Source organism: Chrysemys picta, chromosome 24, assembly GCF_011386835.1.
Source record: "Chrysemys picta bellii isolate R12L10 chromosome 24, ASM1138683v2, whole genome shotgun sequence".
NCBI classification, from domain to species: domain Eukaryota; kingdom Metazoa; phylum Chordata; order Testudines; family Emydidae; genus Chrysemys; species Chrysemys picta.
Window position 1 is genome coordinate 12613792 of NC_088814.1, and position 16518 is coordinate 12630309.

A 16518-nucleotide genomic window follows, 5' to 3' on the forward strand; every position below is an offset into this window, starting at 1 on the left:
TGTGGCCCCAGGCCCTTGGGACGGACTCCCGGGCTCTGGGGTCGGGCTTGGGGCCTAGCGGGGGATTCGGGACTCTCACTTCTAGGCCTCTGTCTGCACCCGGCCCCAGCGGAAAAGAGACCCAAAGCCTGAGGCCTGTTTGGGGGCCTGTCTGGAACCAAGTGAAGGTCTCAGCCCGTCCTTGGCGATGGCACAGTGTCGCGGAGTGTGGGGGAGTCAAGGCCCTGCACCCCTCTTCCTGAGATTCACTGTGACTCTCAACCAGCCAGTAAAGCAGAAGGTTTATTTAAGGACAGGAACACAGTCTCAAGCAGAGCGTGTAGGTACGACCAGACCCCCCTCAATTAGGTCCCTCTGGGAGGTTCAGGGAGCTTAGACCCCAGCTTGGGGTTCCCTGCGTTGCACCACCCAGCCCAAAACTGAAACCAAAACCAAAACTCCTCCTGCAGCTCCTCTCTTCCCCCTCCCCCCAGCTCCTCCTCTCCTTTGTTCAGTCTCCCGGGCAGAAGGTGTTAATTCTCCCCCCCGCTCAAATCTGCCCCGCTCCCTGCTCCGTCACACACAGACACTGCAGGGGGCACCAATCGGCCTCCCCTGGCAGCCTCCAGCCACGCAGGGCAGGGCCGTGGCTCATTGGCAGAGAGCAGCGTGGGGAAGCTGGTGCTGCGCTGCCCGGGCTGGGCCCATTCTGCGGGTTCACAGAGGCCGTCAGTGCCCAGGGCGTCCGGCTGGGACCTTCCCCAGCTGGGAATTCACTCACACAAACCAAGCCAGGGCTGATTCCCGCCTCTGCCTCTGCTCCTTTCCAGTGAAGTTTCGAATCGTCAGTTTGGACAAAGACTTCGTTCCCAGTACCCGGAAGGTGAGAGCTGGGGGTAGGGGTCAGGTAACAGGGCCCTGGAGCACTGGACACATTAGGTTTGTCTACACCAGGCAGGCCATTCATCCAGTTTGAAATCGGACAGTCCTCTTCTTGGGTGATTTGCCCCCGTCCAGTGCTTGTGTCTGGTATTGGATGGGGGGCGCCATTTGGAAGAGCGCACTGCTCCGCCCCTGCTGGTGTGAACTCACACACACCGAGTGTGCGAGATCACGCCAGCGGGGACAGGCCCACGCCAATCCTGGAAATACCGGGATCTCCGGTATTCTGGGAATGCCTCAGCGGCCACCCTGGTCTACACTGCTGCAGGGGGCGAGTCTCCCAGGGCAGGTTAACAGAGTTGCAGTAGCAGGGCTTGTGCTGGCCTGCTGAAAACAGTCGTGTGGCGCAGACCCTAGGCTACAGATCTAGCGCCTTGGGCAGTGGCCTCTGTTTTTTGCAGTCTCTTTACTACGCAGAGAGGATTGATTGCACATTGCATGGAGCCGGAATGAGGGCGCTGGGCACCCACTGGCTTTAGTGCAGTCTGTGATTGGCTGTGGATGCCAGCCCCCTCTCCCGGGATGACAGTCATTAGCACCTTTCCGCCTAACCGTGCTGTGCGCTCTGAGTGAGGTGGCAGAATCGGGCCCAGTGTGGAAATACAGATTGACAGCTCCCCTCCCAGCCATCTCGCCCGGGCACTGGCTGCAACGCAGACCCCCTGGCCCTTAGACTGCCCCTTGACAGAGACTTGCCCTGCTCCTCCACGCACAGACCAGCCACCCACTGCCCTGTATCCACCACTGCAGGGAGGGGTGAGGCCCATGGGAGGTGCAAGGGCTCCAGCCTCAAGGGCTCCCCTTCCTGTCCCGGCTCTCTTGGTCAGCCCCGCTGCTGTCCGCATGATCCCCCATGGCCCCAGAGACACCCCGGCCCTGGGGAGGTCACAGGCAGACCCGTGGGCCATGGGGGGTGTTTCCTGTCCCTATAACCAGCCATCTCCTGTCTGTTTGCTTTGCAGCTGCCCCTGGTGACCGTGCAGGTCAGTCTGTGCCTCTCCAGCCTCCTCCTCTTCCTGTCTGGCTCATCCGAGGGCCCCCGGGGGTGTTCAGTCGTGGGGATCCCAGAGGAGTCTGGGCTGTGACCACAGTGTCCAGCAATCCAGCCCTAGACCCCTCTGCCCTGCTGTGGGGGTGCAAAGGGTCCCAGAGCACAGGGCGTTTCTGGGCTGGGCCACATGGGGGCAGCGAGGGGACATTTGTGCCATCGGGTTACGTCCTCCCCACCCCGAGTTTGCAGTGTCTGGGGCTGTCTGTCCGGGAGGCAGGTGGGTTTGGGCCTGGCTGGGATTAGGGTGACCAGATGTCCCGATTTTATAGGGACAGTCGTGATTTTTGGGTCTTTTTCTTATATAGTCTCCTATTACGCCCCACCCCCTGTCCCCATTTTTCACACTTGCTGTTTGGTCGCCCTAGCTGGGATCCCTGCCTGAGTCACTCACCCCGAATGTTCCCAGCCCCTTAACTCTGGGTCAGGCAGTGACTTGATCAGGCCATTGGGGAACTCAATGGGGAGCTCCCTTGGGAGCCTGAATGGGGGAAGGGCGGGGAGGAGGCAGGGTCTCTGGGAGCTGCAGGGGCAGAGGGGAGGGGTGGAGGTTTGGGGAGGCTACGTGCAGGGGGCAGGGAACATACCCACAGGGGCCTAGCACTGAGATGGAAACAGTCCCTACGGCGAGTTCCCTGGGCTTTGTCCAGGCTGGAGATGGGGTGTCCCTCGGGAGCCTGTTCCCCCCAGAGGCGGTGCCCTTGGGTCAGGGCTGAGGGGCACTGGCAGGGGCCCCCTTACCCAGCGGCTGCCTGGTGGTGCCTGCTCCAGGCTAAGGAGAAGGATTTGAGCCCCCGGGCGTCGATCCAGCCCTCATCGGCAGCACGAGGCTCTCGGGGGCTGCCGGGGAGAAGCCGTGTGTGGGGGCAGCAGCTGAGCTGGGCGTGTCTGTGTGCCAGGATCCCAGCGGGAACCGCATCGCCCAGTGGCAAGATGTGACTCCACAGCAGGGCATCTTGGATCTGTCCCTCCCACTGTCTGCAGAGCCGGCCCTGGGGACGTACGCCATCGAGGCGCAGGGGACAAGGCACTCGTTCAGCGTGGAGGAATACGGTTCGTAGTGGGTCCCAGGTCAGCGACCCAGGCCGTGGCTCCGGCATGTGGTGCGGGAGGGGGATTCCTGAGTCTCTGTGGGGCGAGGTGTCCGTGGGTCCCTGTCAGAGGGTCCCTGGGAGCTCAGAGCCCTGGGACTGGCCCAGCCAGCTGCAAGCTCTCCTGGGCCTCAGCCACCCCATGCCCACTCCTCCCTCAATAGGGCCCTGGAGGACGGGGGAATTCAGTCTCCCTGCCCTGCCCCAGTCCTCCCCACTTTGCTCTAGGGCCCTGGGGGAAGTCTAAGGTCAGCGCGGCTGGGGAGATACAGAGCCGGGGATTTCGCTATGGCTGGCCCCAGACACACCAACATCATGAGTCAGAACCATGGCTGTTCCATGTTTTTGGTCTGACTTAGGATTTCTGCAGCCCCGGCCCCCGCCGCCCCCCAGTGTGTGTGGGAGGTGGATGGGGGCAGTTACCATGTCACCAAAGTTATCGTGGGAACTTATCCTGGCTCCTGCTGCAGGAGCTCACTGGCTGCCGGATGGGACGGAGCTTCCAGCTTCTCACCAATTCCCCAGCATCTAACTCTGTCCCCCCAGCCCCACCTCAGCACCCACCCACATCGGCCCTGTGCCCTCCAGCCCCACCTCTGCCCAGCCTAGCACCCGCCCACCCACAGCTGCCCTGTGATGGGGGGAGGGATAGCGCAGTGCGTTGGCCTGCTAAACCCAGGGCTGTGAGTTCAATCTTCAAGGGGCCGTTGGGGATTTAGTTGGGGATTGGTCCTGCTTTGAGCAGGGGGTTGGACTAGGGTCTCTTCCAACCCTAATATTCTATGATTCTAAGGTACTCAGAGCATCACAGCTAAATACACGGTGAAACAGATTGTGTAGCGTAAGTAGGTAACCCACACTGTGAGAGACCATTCCAACCCTGTGCCCCCCAGCCCCACCTCTGCTCCTCCTGGAGCACAAGGGGCTCTTCACACAATTCCCCCATACCCTTCCCAGAGCGGGTGTTGCGGGGAGGGGGAGGGGAAGGGAAATGTCAGTGGCCCCCTCTCCATCCCCCCCCCAAAAAACCTCCTCTGGCTCCTGCGGGGGAGGGGAGAGAAGAGCTCTGATGTCTCCCTTCAAACAGCTGCTACCGACCCCCACCTGCCCCTAACCCCCCAACCGCCCCTCACCCGAGACACCTGCCCCAGACCCTCCAACTGCCTCCCACCCCCGCCCTCACCTCAGATACCTGCCCCTGAGCCCCCCTCCCCAATACTCCCACCCTTCCCCTACTGGCCAGTCCCCCATCCCCTGAGCAGGAGTGAAAAATGAAGCACCCCCAAACACCCCCCCTCCTTCACTGGCCCATCCCCGGGCTGCACATTCACCCAGCCCCAACACACGCTCCCCTCCTGGGTCTTCTGGGCCTCGGAGCCGCCCAGCCAGCTCCTGTCAGTGCCCCAGGACGGCCCAGACCCTGAGGGACAAACTGCCCTTGAGCAGCCCCCCGGCCCCTCTGGGCTGAGCCCAGGTGTGAATTTGGCCCTGTCTGGCCAGGCTGCCTGGTGGGGGCCTGCTGGGGACGAGGTCCCAGCCAAACACCAGCTCCCGGAGGGGAACAGCCGGGACCTCATCAGCCGGGAGAAACGCCCACGTCCACTGGGCCCCCATGGTCCCTGACGTGACCCCGCTCTCAGCCCCACATGGACCAAGGCCCAAACCCTCCATTGGGGCCAGGCAGTGGGGGACAGAGACTGTTTTTCAGTTTATTGTCAGTGGGGTTGAAAAGACTCCTGCCGGCTGAGGCTCCTGCTGCAGCCTCTTCCCAGCCCGGCTCCATTTCCGGGCCCTTCCCCTTCCCACCCGGCCGGCAGGTTGGTGGGGGGCTGCAAGACCCGGGGAGAAGCTCCAAGGCCGAGGATCGTGATGAAACCCCCGAGCCGGGGCTGCGGGTCGGTTTCACCCCGTCCCTCTCTGCCCCCAGAGCTGCCCAAGTTCAAAGTGACCCTGGAGCTGCCCCCCGTGGTGACGGTGCTGGATGAGACGCTCCTGCTGCGGGTGTGCGGCCGGTGAGTGTGAAAGCAGCCCTACCGGGCAGATAAAGGGGGGGGCTGGTACTGCCCTGGACCTGACTCCCCTCCCCGGCCCCCTAGGCCAGGATCTGACCTGCCCCTTCCCTGCCTGCGCCCCTCTGCCCCATGCTCATGGCCAGGCAGGGCTCCCTGGGGCTCTCACTCCCAGCCACATGACCAGCCCCACCCCAGCAGGGACCCCCCCATGGGCAGGGGCGTTGGCCCCCTCCCCTCCCACTTACCCTCTCCCTCCCCTCTGCTAAACAGATACACCTCCGGGAAACCCGTCCTGGGGAGGGTCCAGGCCAGCCTGTGTTCGAAGACACATCCATCATATCGCTGGTCTCCATCCGGATTTCTTAAGGAGCTAAGCTTGACTCTGTGCACGGAGCTTACTGGCCAGGTGAGTGCAACCGGGGAGGGGGAGGTACATGACATGCTGCTGGAGGAGGCTCCTCTCCATGTTTTTTTTACACTGGCCATAGGGGGCGCTGTGATTTCCCTTGGTGATGTTGGTGACATTGATGTAAAGCTGGTGTAAGTGCAGACGAATCAGGCCCTGACTCCGTCAGGGTCCCCATCTGGCAGGCTGGGGGTGGGGACTGGCAGCTGTGTAGCAGGGCTTAGAGACTTCTATGCCCTCCCTTTCCCCCCCCGTTCACCACAATATCTCAATGCCTCACTGATCCTCCTAGCTCCCGGGAAGTGGGGCAGGCTCCTGTCCCCATTGTACAGATGGGGAACTGAGGCACGGAGATGCTCAGGGTCCGTCTGCGCAGCAAGAACCCTGCAGCAGCATCTCGGAGCCCAGCTCCACTGCCTGGGGCTTGCGCTGTGGAGCCAAAGGAACAGTGTAGACGCTTGGCTGGAGCCTGGGCTCCGAGACCCTCCCCCCTCCCCGGGTCTAGCACCTGGACCCGACCGTCGACCTGCTGGTTTTAGCCCCGCAGCACAAGCGAGGTCAGCAGGGCTGGGCTCTGAGACTCGCGGCCGCAGGGTGTTTCTGCTGGAGCCGAACTCAGAGGGACTTGCAGGCAGCCTGTGGCACAGCAGGGACTTGCCCCCAGGTCTCTCCAAACCTAGGCTAGTGCCCCAGGTTATGGGGCCGCCCTTCCTCATCAGCAGCTCTCATTAGGCGGGGGCAATGGAAGATACAGATCTCCCCGAATGCTCTCAGTCCCTGGGGGGATAGGGGGCCGATTGGAATTAGCCAGCGTTACCACGATGATGGGGGACAAGCACCAGGGGATCTGTGATGGGCACGGGTGGCCAGGGCCTGTTTACGTCTCATCCCACCCACAGCAGCTCCATCTGACTCCAAGGTGAGAGCGCCCCCTGCTGCTGACTTCAGCCCCCAGGTTTTCTTTGAGTGTCTCCCGGCCCAGCACTAACCAGCCCAAGCCTGATTAGAGACCTGCTGAGCTGACACCTGCAGGGCCTGGTGCAGAGCTGCTGCTAACGGGCTGTGATTCTCTCCCTCCAGACTAAGAGAAATGGCTGCTTTTCCAGAGAGGTGGGGACGGATCCTTTGAAGCTGTCCCACTCTGGCTACAGGATGAGCCTCCAGGCCAAGGTGTCTCTCGTGGAGGAGGGGACAGGTGGGTCTGAAATCAAGCACACATGGACACCCCCAGGCAGCCCCCAGCACTGAACCCCCAGGGGCAGAGGGGTCTCACTTGCACATGTGGTCATGTCATTTGTAGCCCAGCTGCTTTAGAGATGTGCCCAGAGGTAGTGTTGGGGGTTGGATCTGGGGTTCTGGTTCATCCCATCACTGGGATCGATCCCTCATGAGGAGTTCAGACCTGGGCACGTTCACGCAAAGACTAAACACCCTCCCGCGAGTGGCCTCTGGCTGTGCACTGAGCTGGCAGAGCGGAGTGAAGGCCCAGCCTGTGTCGCTGGGTCCTGAGTCACGGCCTCAGTGACGTTAGCGCTTAGCGTTCAAAACTGCAAGTGCTAATCACTTAGCAACGAACCCAGATAACTCCACATTTAACCCAGAAAAATCCTGATTTGCAGAGCGGTCGACATCCGTTTGGCTGAAAACTGTAACTGTGGGGTGGATACAACGTTAACCTCGGGTGCTGGCATCAGCGATGGTGAAGTGGCTGGAGGAGAGCGGGTCCAGAACGGCAACGGGTCACTGGGCACCTTCTGAAAATGGCCCTTTCTGGGGGCAGGCCCTGTGCCGAGAGGCCTGTGTGCGGGGTCAGCTCTGGGGTTGTTCAGTAAGGAGCTCTGTGCTGGGGAAAGGACCGCAGAGCCAGGAGACCCTGCTGGCAAATGTCAAGTGGCTGGTTTGGGATTAAGCCCCAGGGGAAGGTGGATCTAAATTTTCTAGTTTCCAGATTTCCCAGGAAAATCCTTCTCCGCCCCCAGCCGAACCTCCCAAATTCTCCCCCGAATCACACCCTCCAGTCCATAGCGAGAGGGGGTAGAAATGGCTGTGCAGATTGTTATGGAGAGAAACCTGGGACGTAGTCTGAACTCTGGTGTCGCTCCCAGCACCTTTCTCCTATCGTGCCTCCCTCTCCTGCTAGGGGTGGAGCTCAACGTGACCAAGAGCTGTGACATCATGTCTGAAATCCCTATGGTGACCTTTGAGGACGCTGACGCTACCTACAAGGCTGGAATGCCCTACACTGGCAAGGTAACGGGATTACCGGTGTGACAGAGTGGACTGTGTCTGTACCAAACTGTAACCTCCATTGGTGTTGACTGCTTGCTGGATATGCTGCACTTCTGGTGCCCATGTGCCCCATGCACTGGAGATCGGATGCTTTAGCTGCGCTCTCCATGTCCTCAAGCCCCCTCTTACCGAGGGCACAATGGGGGTTGAGCAACCAGCCAACCCTCAGTTCTTTCTCACAGCCCCTGGCTGAGAGCCAGAGCCAGCAGGAGTGACCGGTCTCCTGCTCCGGTGAAGTTTTTCTCTTTTGTAAATAGTCATTTTCATAGTTAATAATTGTTAGTGGAGATAGTGGTTTAGTTAGATTAGCTGAACTCTCCTGTTTTAGGGAGGATTACGGTCTTAGACTCCCTCTCCTCGGAGCAAAGAATGTCGGCCATGGGTACGGGGTGGGGGAGTCTAGCCTGGGAAGCAGGGACTCTGGAAAACACTTGGGGGTCATGGTGGATAATCAGCTGAACATGAGTTCCCAGTGCGAAGCTGTGGCCAAAAGTGCTAATGCGATTCTGGGATGTATAAACGGGATTCTCGAGTCTGCTACTCTGTATTTGGCAGGGGTGCAACTGATGCTGGAACCCCGTGTCCAGTTACAGTGCCCAAAATTCAACAAGGATATTGATAAATTGAAGAGGGTTCAGATAAGAGCCCCAAGACTGGTGAAAGGATTAGACAAGATGCCTTATAGTGATAGACTCAAACAGCTCAGTCCATTTAGCTTAAGTGTAACCCTTCTGCCCATCTAAGTTGGCAGCAACAAGGGCCGGGTTCTGTATCTAGGGGTTCCGTTTCAATAACGCAATGCAAAACCGGCTCGAGCCCCCACCCAGTGACCTGGGACAATTACATACCACCCCCTGGGTGCCTCTAAGAGGCAATACTTCCCCTCTCGCAAGCACGGAGTCTGAGTGTAACAGAAAATGTTTAATAACATGAGGTAAACGACATCAGCATTAAATTGGAAAAACACCACAAACAGGATTCATAACACAAACCATGAGCAAAAAAACCCACCCCAGCAAATTCGGCTGTGTCCTTTCCCTTTGGTTCTTGAATCCAGCAACCCAAAAATCACCCAAAGTCCCCAAAGTCCAACACCCCCAAAGTCTCTGTCCCTGGTCAGTGTAGCCCCAGAGTAAAAGGGGGGGCACGCAGGGTGTTAAGGGGCACCTTACGTGATCCGAGGCCAGCCGTCTCTCTGTGGGGTTCCGCCACAGCCTTCACCACGAGCCAGTCCACTTCCTGCTGTCCCACAAACTGCTCCGCTCTACAAGCTGCTTGGCTCACCGACCTGTGAGCCGCTCCAGCCGTCCCCACAAACAGCTCCGACGCCATTCCCTGGGCCGCTCCAACTGGCCCCACAAGGCTCCGCACCACTCGCTGCTTCTCCAGTCGTCCCCACAAATTGCTCCACCAGCTGCTTAGCAATATAGCTTCAGGCTCCCCCACTAATTAACACAGCACTCAGTGATCTCAGCTCTTAGTAACTTTAGCTCTTTTGTGATTTCAGCTCATAGTAGGGGAGCCCTAGTGCTGGTACACCATTGGCCCAAAGCAAATTCAGCTCAGCAGCCTGTAACTAGACTCTTAATGGAATCAAAGTTAGCTCTGACATTCAACAGTGGAGAGAGAAAGGTGGTGCAATTGGTGTTTCAGGCTCTCAAAAGGGGTCCATACTATCAGATACAAATACCTGTCCCCATCATCTCTCAAATCACTGGGTTGTGGAACCCATGTTCCTTGTCTAGCTAGTGCTACTTAGGTGATGGTGAGATCCTCTGTCATAAAACAGTTTCATCATCCTTGATTCACATAATCAGGGTAACAACACTTTATTCCTCCTGCCCCAATAACAGAGAAACTGGGGATCCCACCCCATCCAAAGTAACCACTATCAGTTGCTGTTGTCTCATGCCAGGCGGGTGAGTTTGCCTATGTAAACAAGATCAGCCCCTGGAGTTCTTTCCACACTTGCCATACTTCACCACCAGATGTCAGGGTAGAGCTCATCCTGACTCCGCTTACAGGAATAAGTAAATAACTTTTCCTTATCCACTTTCTCCACATCACTCATGATTTTATATACCTCTGTCATATCCTTAGTCTCCTCTTTTCCAAGTTGAAGAGTCCTAGCCTCTTTAATCTCTCCTCATATGGGACCCGTTCCAAACCCCTAATCATTTAGTTGCCCTTTTCTGAATCTTTTCTAGTGCCAGTATATCTTTTTTTAGATGAGGACACCATATCTGTATGCAGTATTCGAGATGTGGGCGTACCATCGATTTATATCAGGGCAATATATTCTTATTCTCTATCTCCTTTTTAATGATCCCTAACATCCTGTTTGCTTTTTTGACTGCCTCTGCACACTGCTCGGACATCTTCAGAGAACTATCTGTTCTATCTTCAGAAAACTATCCACGACGACTCCAAGATCTTTTTCCTGATTTCTTGTAGCTAAATTAGCCCCCATCATATTGTATGTACAGTTGGGGTTATTTTTTCCAATGTGCATTACTTTACATTTATCCACATTAAATTTCATTTGCCATTTTGTTGCCCAATCACTTAGTTTTGTGAGATCTTTTTGAAGTTCATCACAGTCTGCTTTGGTCTTAACTATCTTGAGCAGTTTAGTATCATCTGCAAATTTTGCCACCTCACTGTTTACCCCTTTCTCCAGATCATTTATAAATAAGTTGAATAGGATTGGTTCGAGGACTGACCCTTGGGGAACACCACTAGTTACCCCTCTCCATTCTGAGAATTTACCATTAATTCCTACCCTTTGTTCCCGGTCTTTTAACCAGGTCTCAATCCATGAAAGGACCTTCCCTTTTATCCCTTGACAACTTAATTTACGTAAGAGCCTTTGGTGAGGGACCTTGTCAAAGGCTTTCTGGAAATCTAAGTACACTATGTCCACTGGATCCCCCTTGTCCACATGTTTGTTGACCCCGTCAAAGAACTCTAATAGATTAGTAAGACACGATTTCCCTTTACAGAAACCATGTTGACTATTGCTCAACAGTTTATGTTTTTCTATGTGTCTGACAATTTCATTCTTAACTAGTAAAAAGCAACAGAGGGTCCTGTGGCACCTTTAAGACTAACAGAAGTATTGGAGCATAAGCTTTCGTGGGTGAATGCCCACTTCATCAGACGCAAGTAATGGAAATTTCCAGAGGCAGGTATAAATCAGTATGGAGATAACGAGGTTAGTTCAATCAGGGAGGGTGAGGTGCTCTGCTAGCAGCTGAGGTGTGAACACCAAGGGAGGAGAAACTGCTTCTGTAGTTGGATAGCCATTCACAGTCTTTGTTTAATCCTGATCTGATGGTGTCAAATTTGCAAATGAACTGGAGCTCAGCAGTTTCTCTTTGGAGTCTGGTCCTGAAGTTTTTTTGCTGTAAGATGGCTACCTTTACATCTGCTATTGTGTGGCCAGGGAGGTTGAAGTGTTCTCCTACAGGTTTTTGTATATTGCCATTCCTGATATCTGACTTGTGTCCATTTATCCTCTTGCGTAGTGACTGTCCAGTTTGGCCAATGTACATAGCAGAGGGACATTGCTGGCATATGATGGCATATATAACATTGGTGGACGTGCAGGTGAATGAGCCGGTGATGTTGTAGCTGATCTGGTTAGGTCCTGTGATGGTGTTGCTGGTGTAGATATGTGGGCAGAGTTGGCATTGAGGTTTGTTGCATGGGTTGGTTCCTGAGTTAGAGTTGTTATGGTGCGGTGCATGGTTGCTGGTGAGAATATGCTTAAGGTTGGCGGGTTGACTGAAATGACAGTCTGGACCTATACATGGAATGTTTCCGCCGACGTGCACAGGCAGAAATTGTGGAAAAACAACATCGCTTGCCTCATAACCTAAGTCGTGCAGAACGCAATGCCATCCACAGCCTCAGAAACCACCCTGACATTATCATCAAAGAGGCTGATAAAGGGGGTGCTGTTGTCATCATGAACAGGTCTGACTACCAGAAGGAGGCTGCCAGACAACTCTCCAATGCCAAATTCTACAGGCCACTTTCCTCAGATCCCACTGAGGAATACACTAAGAAACTGCACCATCTACTCAGGACACTCCCTACACTAACACAGGAACAAATCAACATACCCTTAGAGCCCCGACCGGGGTTATTCTATCTACTACCCAAGATCCACAAACCTGGAAATCCTGGACGCCCCATCATCTTGGGCATTGGCACTCTCACTGAAGGACTGTCTGGATATGTGGACTCCCTACTCAGACCCTACGCCACCAGCACTCCCAGCTATCTCTTTGACACTACTGATTTCCTGGGAAAACTACAATTCATTGGTGACCTCCCAAGAAATACCATCCTAGCCACCATGGATGTAGAGGCTCTCTACACAAACATCCCACACACAGATGGAATACAAGCTGTCAGGAACAGTATCCCTGATGATGACACAGCACAACTTGTTGCTGAGCTCTGTGACTTTATCCTCACGCACAATTATTTCAAATTTGGTGACAATATATATCTCCAGACCAGTGGCACCGCCATGGGCACCCGCATGGCCCCACAATATGCCAACATTTTTATGGCTGACCTGGAACAATGCTTCCTCAGCTCTCGTCCACTCACGCCCCTTCTCTACCTACGCTACATTGATGACATCTTCATCATCTGGACCCATGGGAAGGAGACCCTGGAAGAATTCCACCATGATTTCAACAGCTTCCACCCCACCATCAACCTCAGCCTGGACCAATCTACACGGGAGGTCCACTTCCTAGACACCACAGTACAAATAAGCGATGGCCACATTAACACCACCCTATACCGAAAACCCACCGACCGCTACGCCTACCTTCATGCCTCCAGCTTCCACCCCGGTCACACCACACAATCCATCGTCTACAGCCAAGCACTGAGGTACAATCGCATCTGCTCCAAACCCTCAGACAGAGACCAACACCTACAAGATCTTCACCAAGCATTCTCAAAACTACAATACCCACACAAGGAAATAAAGAAACAAATCAACAGAGCCAGACATGTACCCAGAAGCCTCCTGCTACAAGACAGGCCCAAAAAAGAAACCAGCAGAACTCCACTGGCCATCACCTACAGTCCTCAGCTTAAACCTCTCCAACGCATCATCAGTGATCTACAACCCATCCTGGACAATGATCCCTCACTTTCACAGACCTTAGGAGGCAGGCCAGTCCTCGCCCACAGACAACCCGCCAACCTTAAGCATATTCTCACCAGCAACCATGCACCGCACCATAACAACTCTAACTCAGGAACTAACCCATGCAACAAACCTCGATGCCAACTCTGCCCACATATCTACACCAGCAACACCATCACAGGACCTAACCAGATCAGCTACAACATCACCGGCTCATTCACCTGCACGTCCACCAATGTTATATATGCCATCATGTGCCAGCAATGCCCCTCTGCTATGTACATTGGCCAAACTGGACAGTCACTACGCAAGAGGATAAATGGACACAAGTCAGATATCAGGAATGGCAATATACACAAACCTGTAGGAGAACACTTCAACCTCCCTGGCCACACAATAGCAGATGTAAAGGTAGCCATTTTACAGCAAAAAAACTTCAGGACCAGACTCCAAAGAGAAACTGCTGAGCTCCAGTTCATTTGCAAATTTGACACCATCAGATCAGGATTAAACAAAGACTGTGAATGGCTATCCAACTACAGAAGCAGTTTCTCCTCCCTTGGTGTTCACACCTCAACTGCTAGCAGAGCACCTCACCCTCCCTGATTGAACTAACCTCGTTATCTCCATACTGATTTATACCTGCCTCTGGAAATTTCCATTACTTGCATCTGATGAAGTGGGCATTCACCCACGAAAGCTTATGCTCCAATACTTCTGTTAGTCTTAAAGGTGCCACAGGACCCTCTGTTGCTTTTTACAGATCCAGACTAACATGGCTACCCCTCTGGTACTATTCTTAACTATTGTTTCGACTAATTTGCCTGGTACCGACGTTAGACTTACCAGTCTGTAATTGCCGGGATCACCTCTAGAGCCCTTTTTAAATATTGGCGTTACATTAGCTAATTTCCAGTCACTGGGTACAGAAGCTGATTTAAAGGATAGGTTACAAACCTTAGTTAATAGTTCCGCAACTTCACATTTGAGTTCTTTCTGAACTCTTGGGTGAATGCCATCTGGTCCCGGTGACTTGTTAATGTTAAGTTTATCAATTAATTCCAAAACCTCCTCTAGTGACACTTCAATCTGTGACAGTTCTTCAGATTGTCACCTACAAAAGCCGGCTCAGGTTTGGGAATCTCCCTAACATCCTCAGCCGTGAAGTCTGAAGCAAAGAATCCATTTAGTTTCTCCGCAATGACTTTATCATCTTTAAGCGCTCCTTTTGTATCTTGATCATCAAGGGGCCCCACTGGTTGTTTAGCAGGCTTCCTGCTTCTGATATACTTAAAAAACATTTTGTTATTACCTTTGGAGTTTTTGGCTAGCCGTTCTTCAAACTCCTCTTTGGCTTTTCTTATTACATTCTTGCACTTAATCTGGCAGCGTTTATGCTCCTTTCTATTTGCCTCACTAGGATTTGACTTCCACTTTTTAAAGGAAGTCTTTTTATCTCTCACTGCTTCTTTTACATGGTTGTTAAGCCACGGTGGCTCTTTTTTAGTTCTTTTACTGTGTTTCTTAATTTGGGGTATACGTCGAAGTTGGGCCTCTATTATGGTGTGTTTAAAAAGCGCCCATGCAGCTTGCAGGGATTTCACTTTAGTCACTGTACTTTTTAACTTCTGTTTAACTAACCCCCTCATTTTTGCATAGTTCCCCCTTTTGAAATTAAATGCCACAGTGTTGGGCTGTTGAGATGTTCTTCCCACCACAGGGATGTTGAATGCTATTGTATTATGGTCACTATTTCCAAGTGGTCCTGTTATAGTTACCTCTTGGACCAGCTCCTGCGCTCCACTCAGGGCTAAATCTAGAGTTGCCTCTCCCCTTGTGGGTTCCTGTACCAGCTGCTCCATGAAGCAGTCATTTAAAGTATCAAGAAATTTTATCTCTGCATTTCGTCCTGAAGTTAAATGTCCCCAGTCAATATGGGGATAATTGAAATCCCCCACTATTATTGAGTTCTTAATTTTGATAGCCTTTCTAATTTCCCTTAGCATTTCATCATCACTATCACTGTCCTGGTCAGGTGGTCTATAATAGATCCCTAATGTTATATTCTTATTTGAGCATGAAATTTCTATCCATAGAGATTCTATGGAACATGTGGATTCACTTAAGATTTTTACTTCATTTGAGTCTACATTTTCTTTCACATATAGTGCCACTCCCCTCCCCGCACGACCTGTTCTGTCCTTCCGATATATTTTGTACCCCAGAATGATTGTGTCCCATTGATTGCTCTCAGTCCACCACATTTCTGTGATGCCTATTATATCAATATCCTCCTTTATCACAAGGCACTCTAGTTCACCCATCTTATTATTTAGACTTCTAGCATTTGTGTACAAGCACTTTAAAAACTTGTCACTGTTTATTTGTCTGCCCTTTTCTGATGTGTTAGATTATTTTTTATGTGAATGTTTATCATCTGATCTGGCCCTTACATTATCCTCCTCCATCCTCTGCTCCTGACTATAACCTGGAGATTCTCTATCATTAGACTCTCCCCTAAGAGAAGTCTCTGTCCGATCCACATGCTCCTCTGCAGCAATCGGCTTTCCCCCATCTCCTAGTTTAAAAACTGCTCTACAACCTTTTTAATGTTTAGTGCCAGCAGTCTGGTTCCACTTTGGTTTAGGTGGAGCCCATCTCTCCTGTATAGGCTCCCCCCATTCCAGAAGTTTCCCCAATTCCTAATGAATGTAAACCCCTCCTCTCTACACCATTGTCTCATCCACGCATTGAGACTCTGAAGCTCTGCCTGCCTACCTGGCCCTGCACGTGGAACTGGGAGCATTTCTGAGAATGCCACCATAGAGGTCCTGGATTTCAGTCTCTTCCCTAGCAGCCTAAATTTGGCCTCCAGGACATCTCTCCTACCCTTCCCTATGCCATTGGTACGTACATGTACCACAACCACCGGCTCCTCCCCAGCACTATACATAAGTCTGTCTAGATGCCTCGAGAGATCCGCAACCTTTGCACCAGGCAGGCAAGTCACCATGCGGTTCTCCCAGTCATCACAAACCCAGCTATCTAGGTTTCTAATGATCTAATCTCCCATTACTAACACCTTTTCCTAGCAACTGGAGTTCCCTCCACCAGAGAGGCAACCTCAGTGCGAGAGGCAACCCCAGCACAGTCTGGAAGGAGGGTCCCAACTATGGGAAGGTTTCCCTCTGCTCCCGTTGACTGCTCTGCTTCCCTGGGCCTTTCATCCTCCTCAACAGCGCAGGGGCTGTCTGACCGGAGGTGGGACAATTCTACAGTGTCCCAGAAAGCCTCATCAACATACCTTTCTGCCTCCCTTAGCTCCTCCAGTTCCGCCACCCTGGCCTCCAAAGTCCGTACGTGGTCTCTGAGGGCCAGGAGCTCCTTGCACCGAATGCACACATACACCACCTGCCCACGGGGCAGGTAATCATACATGCTGCACTCAGTGCAATAAACTGGATAGCCCCCACTCTGCTGCTGGGCTTCTGCCTGCATTGTCTCCTAGTTAATGAAAGGGTTGTTTAAGCAAAAGGTTTTGAATGTAGTTTGGTTTATAGGTTTTAAGGGGAATA

At 53.2% G+C, this 16518-nt stretch overlaps 1 protein-coding gene across 1 annotated transcript in view; it reads left to right on the top strand.

Annotated features, from left to right (window-relative positions):
• LOC101942890 (alpha-2-macroglobulin-like protein 1) overlaps nucleotides 1-16518 on the top strand; it is a 57316-nt gene that overhangs the window by 2058 nt on the left and 38740 nt on the right. The window contains exons 4-10 of the mRNA XM_065577633.1: nucleotides 810-862; nucleotides 1884-1904; nucleotides 2869-3022; nucleotides 4988-5072; nucleotides 5343-5478; nucleotides 6559-6673; nucleotides 7619-7728. Of these exons, the coding sequence (XP_065433705.1) occupies nucleotides 810-862; nucleotides 1884-1904; nucleotides 2869-3022; nucleotides 4988-5072; nucleotides 5343-5478; nucleotides 6559-6673; nucleotides 7619-7728 (674 nt within the window). The remainder of the gene's footprint in view (nucleotides 1-809; nucleotides 863-1883; nucleotides 1905-2868; nucleotides 3023-4987; nucleotides 5073-5342; nucleotides 5479-6558; nucleotides 6674-7618; nucleotides 7729-16518) is intronic.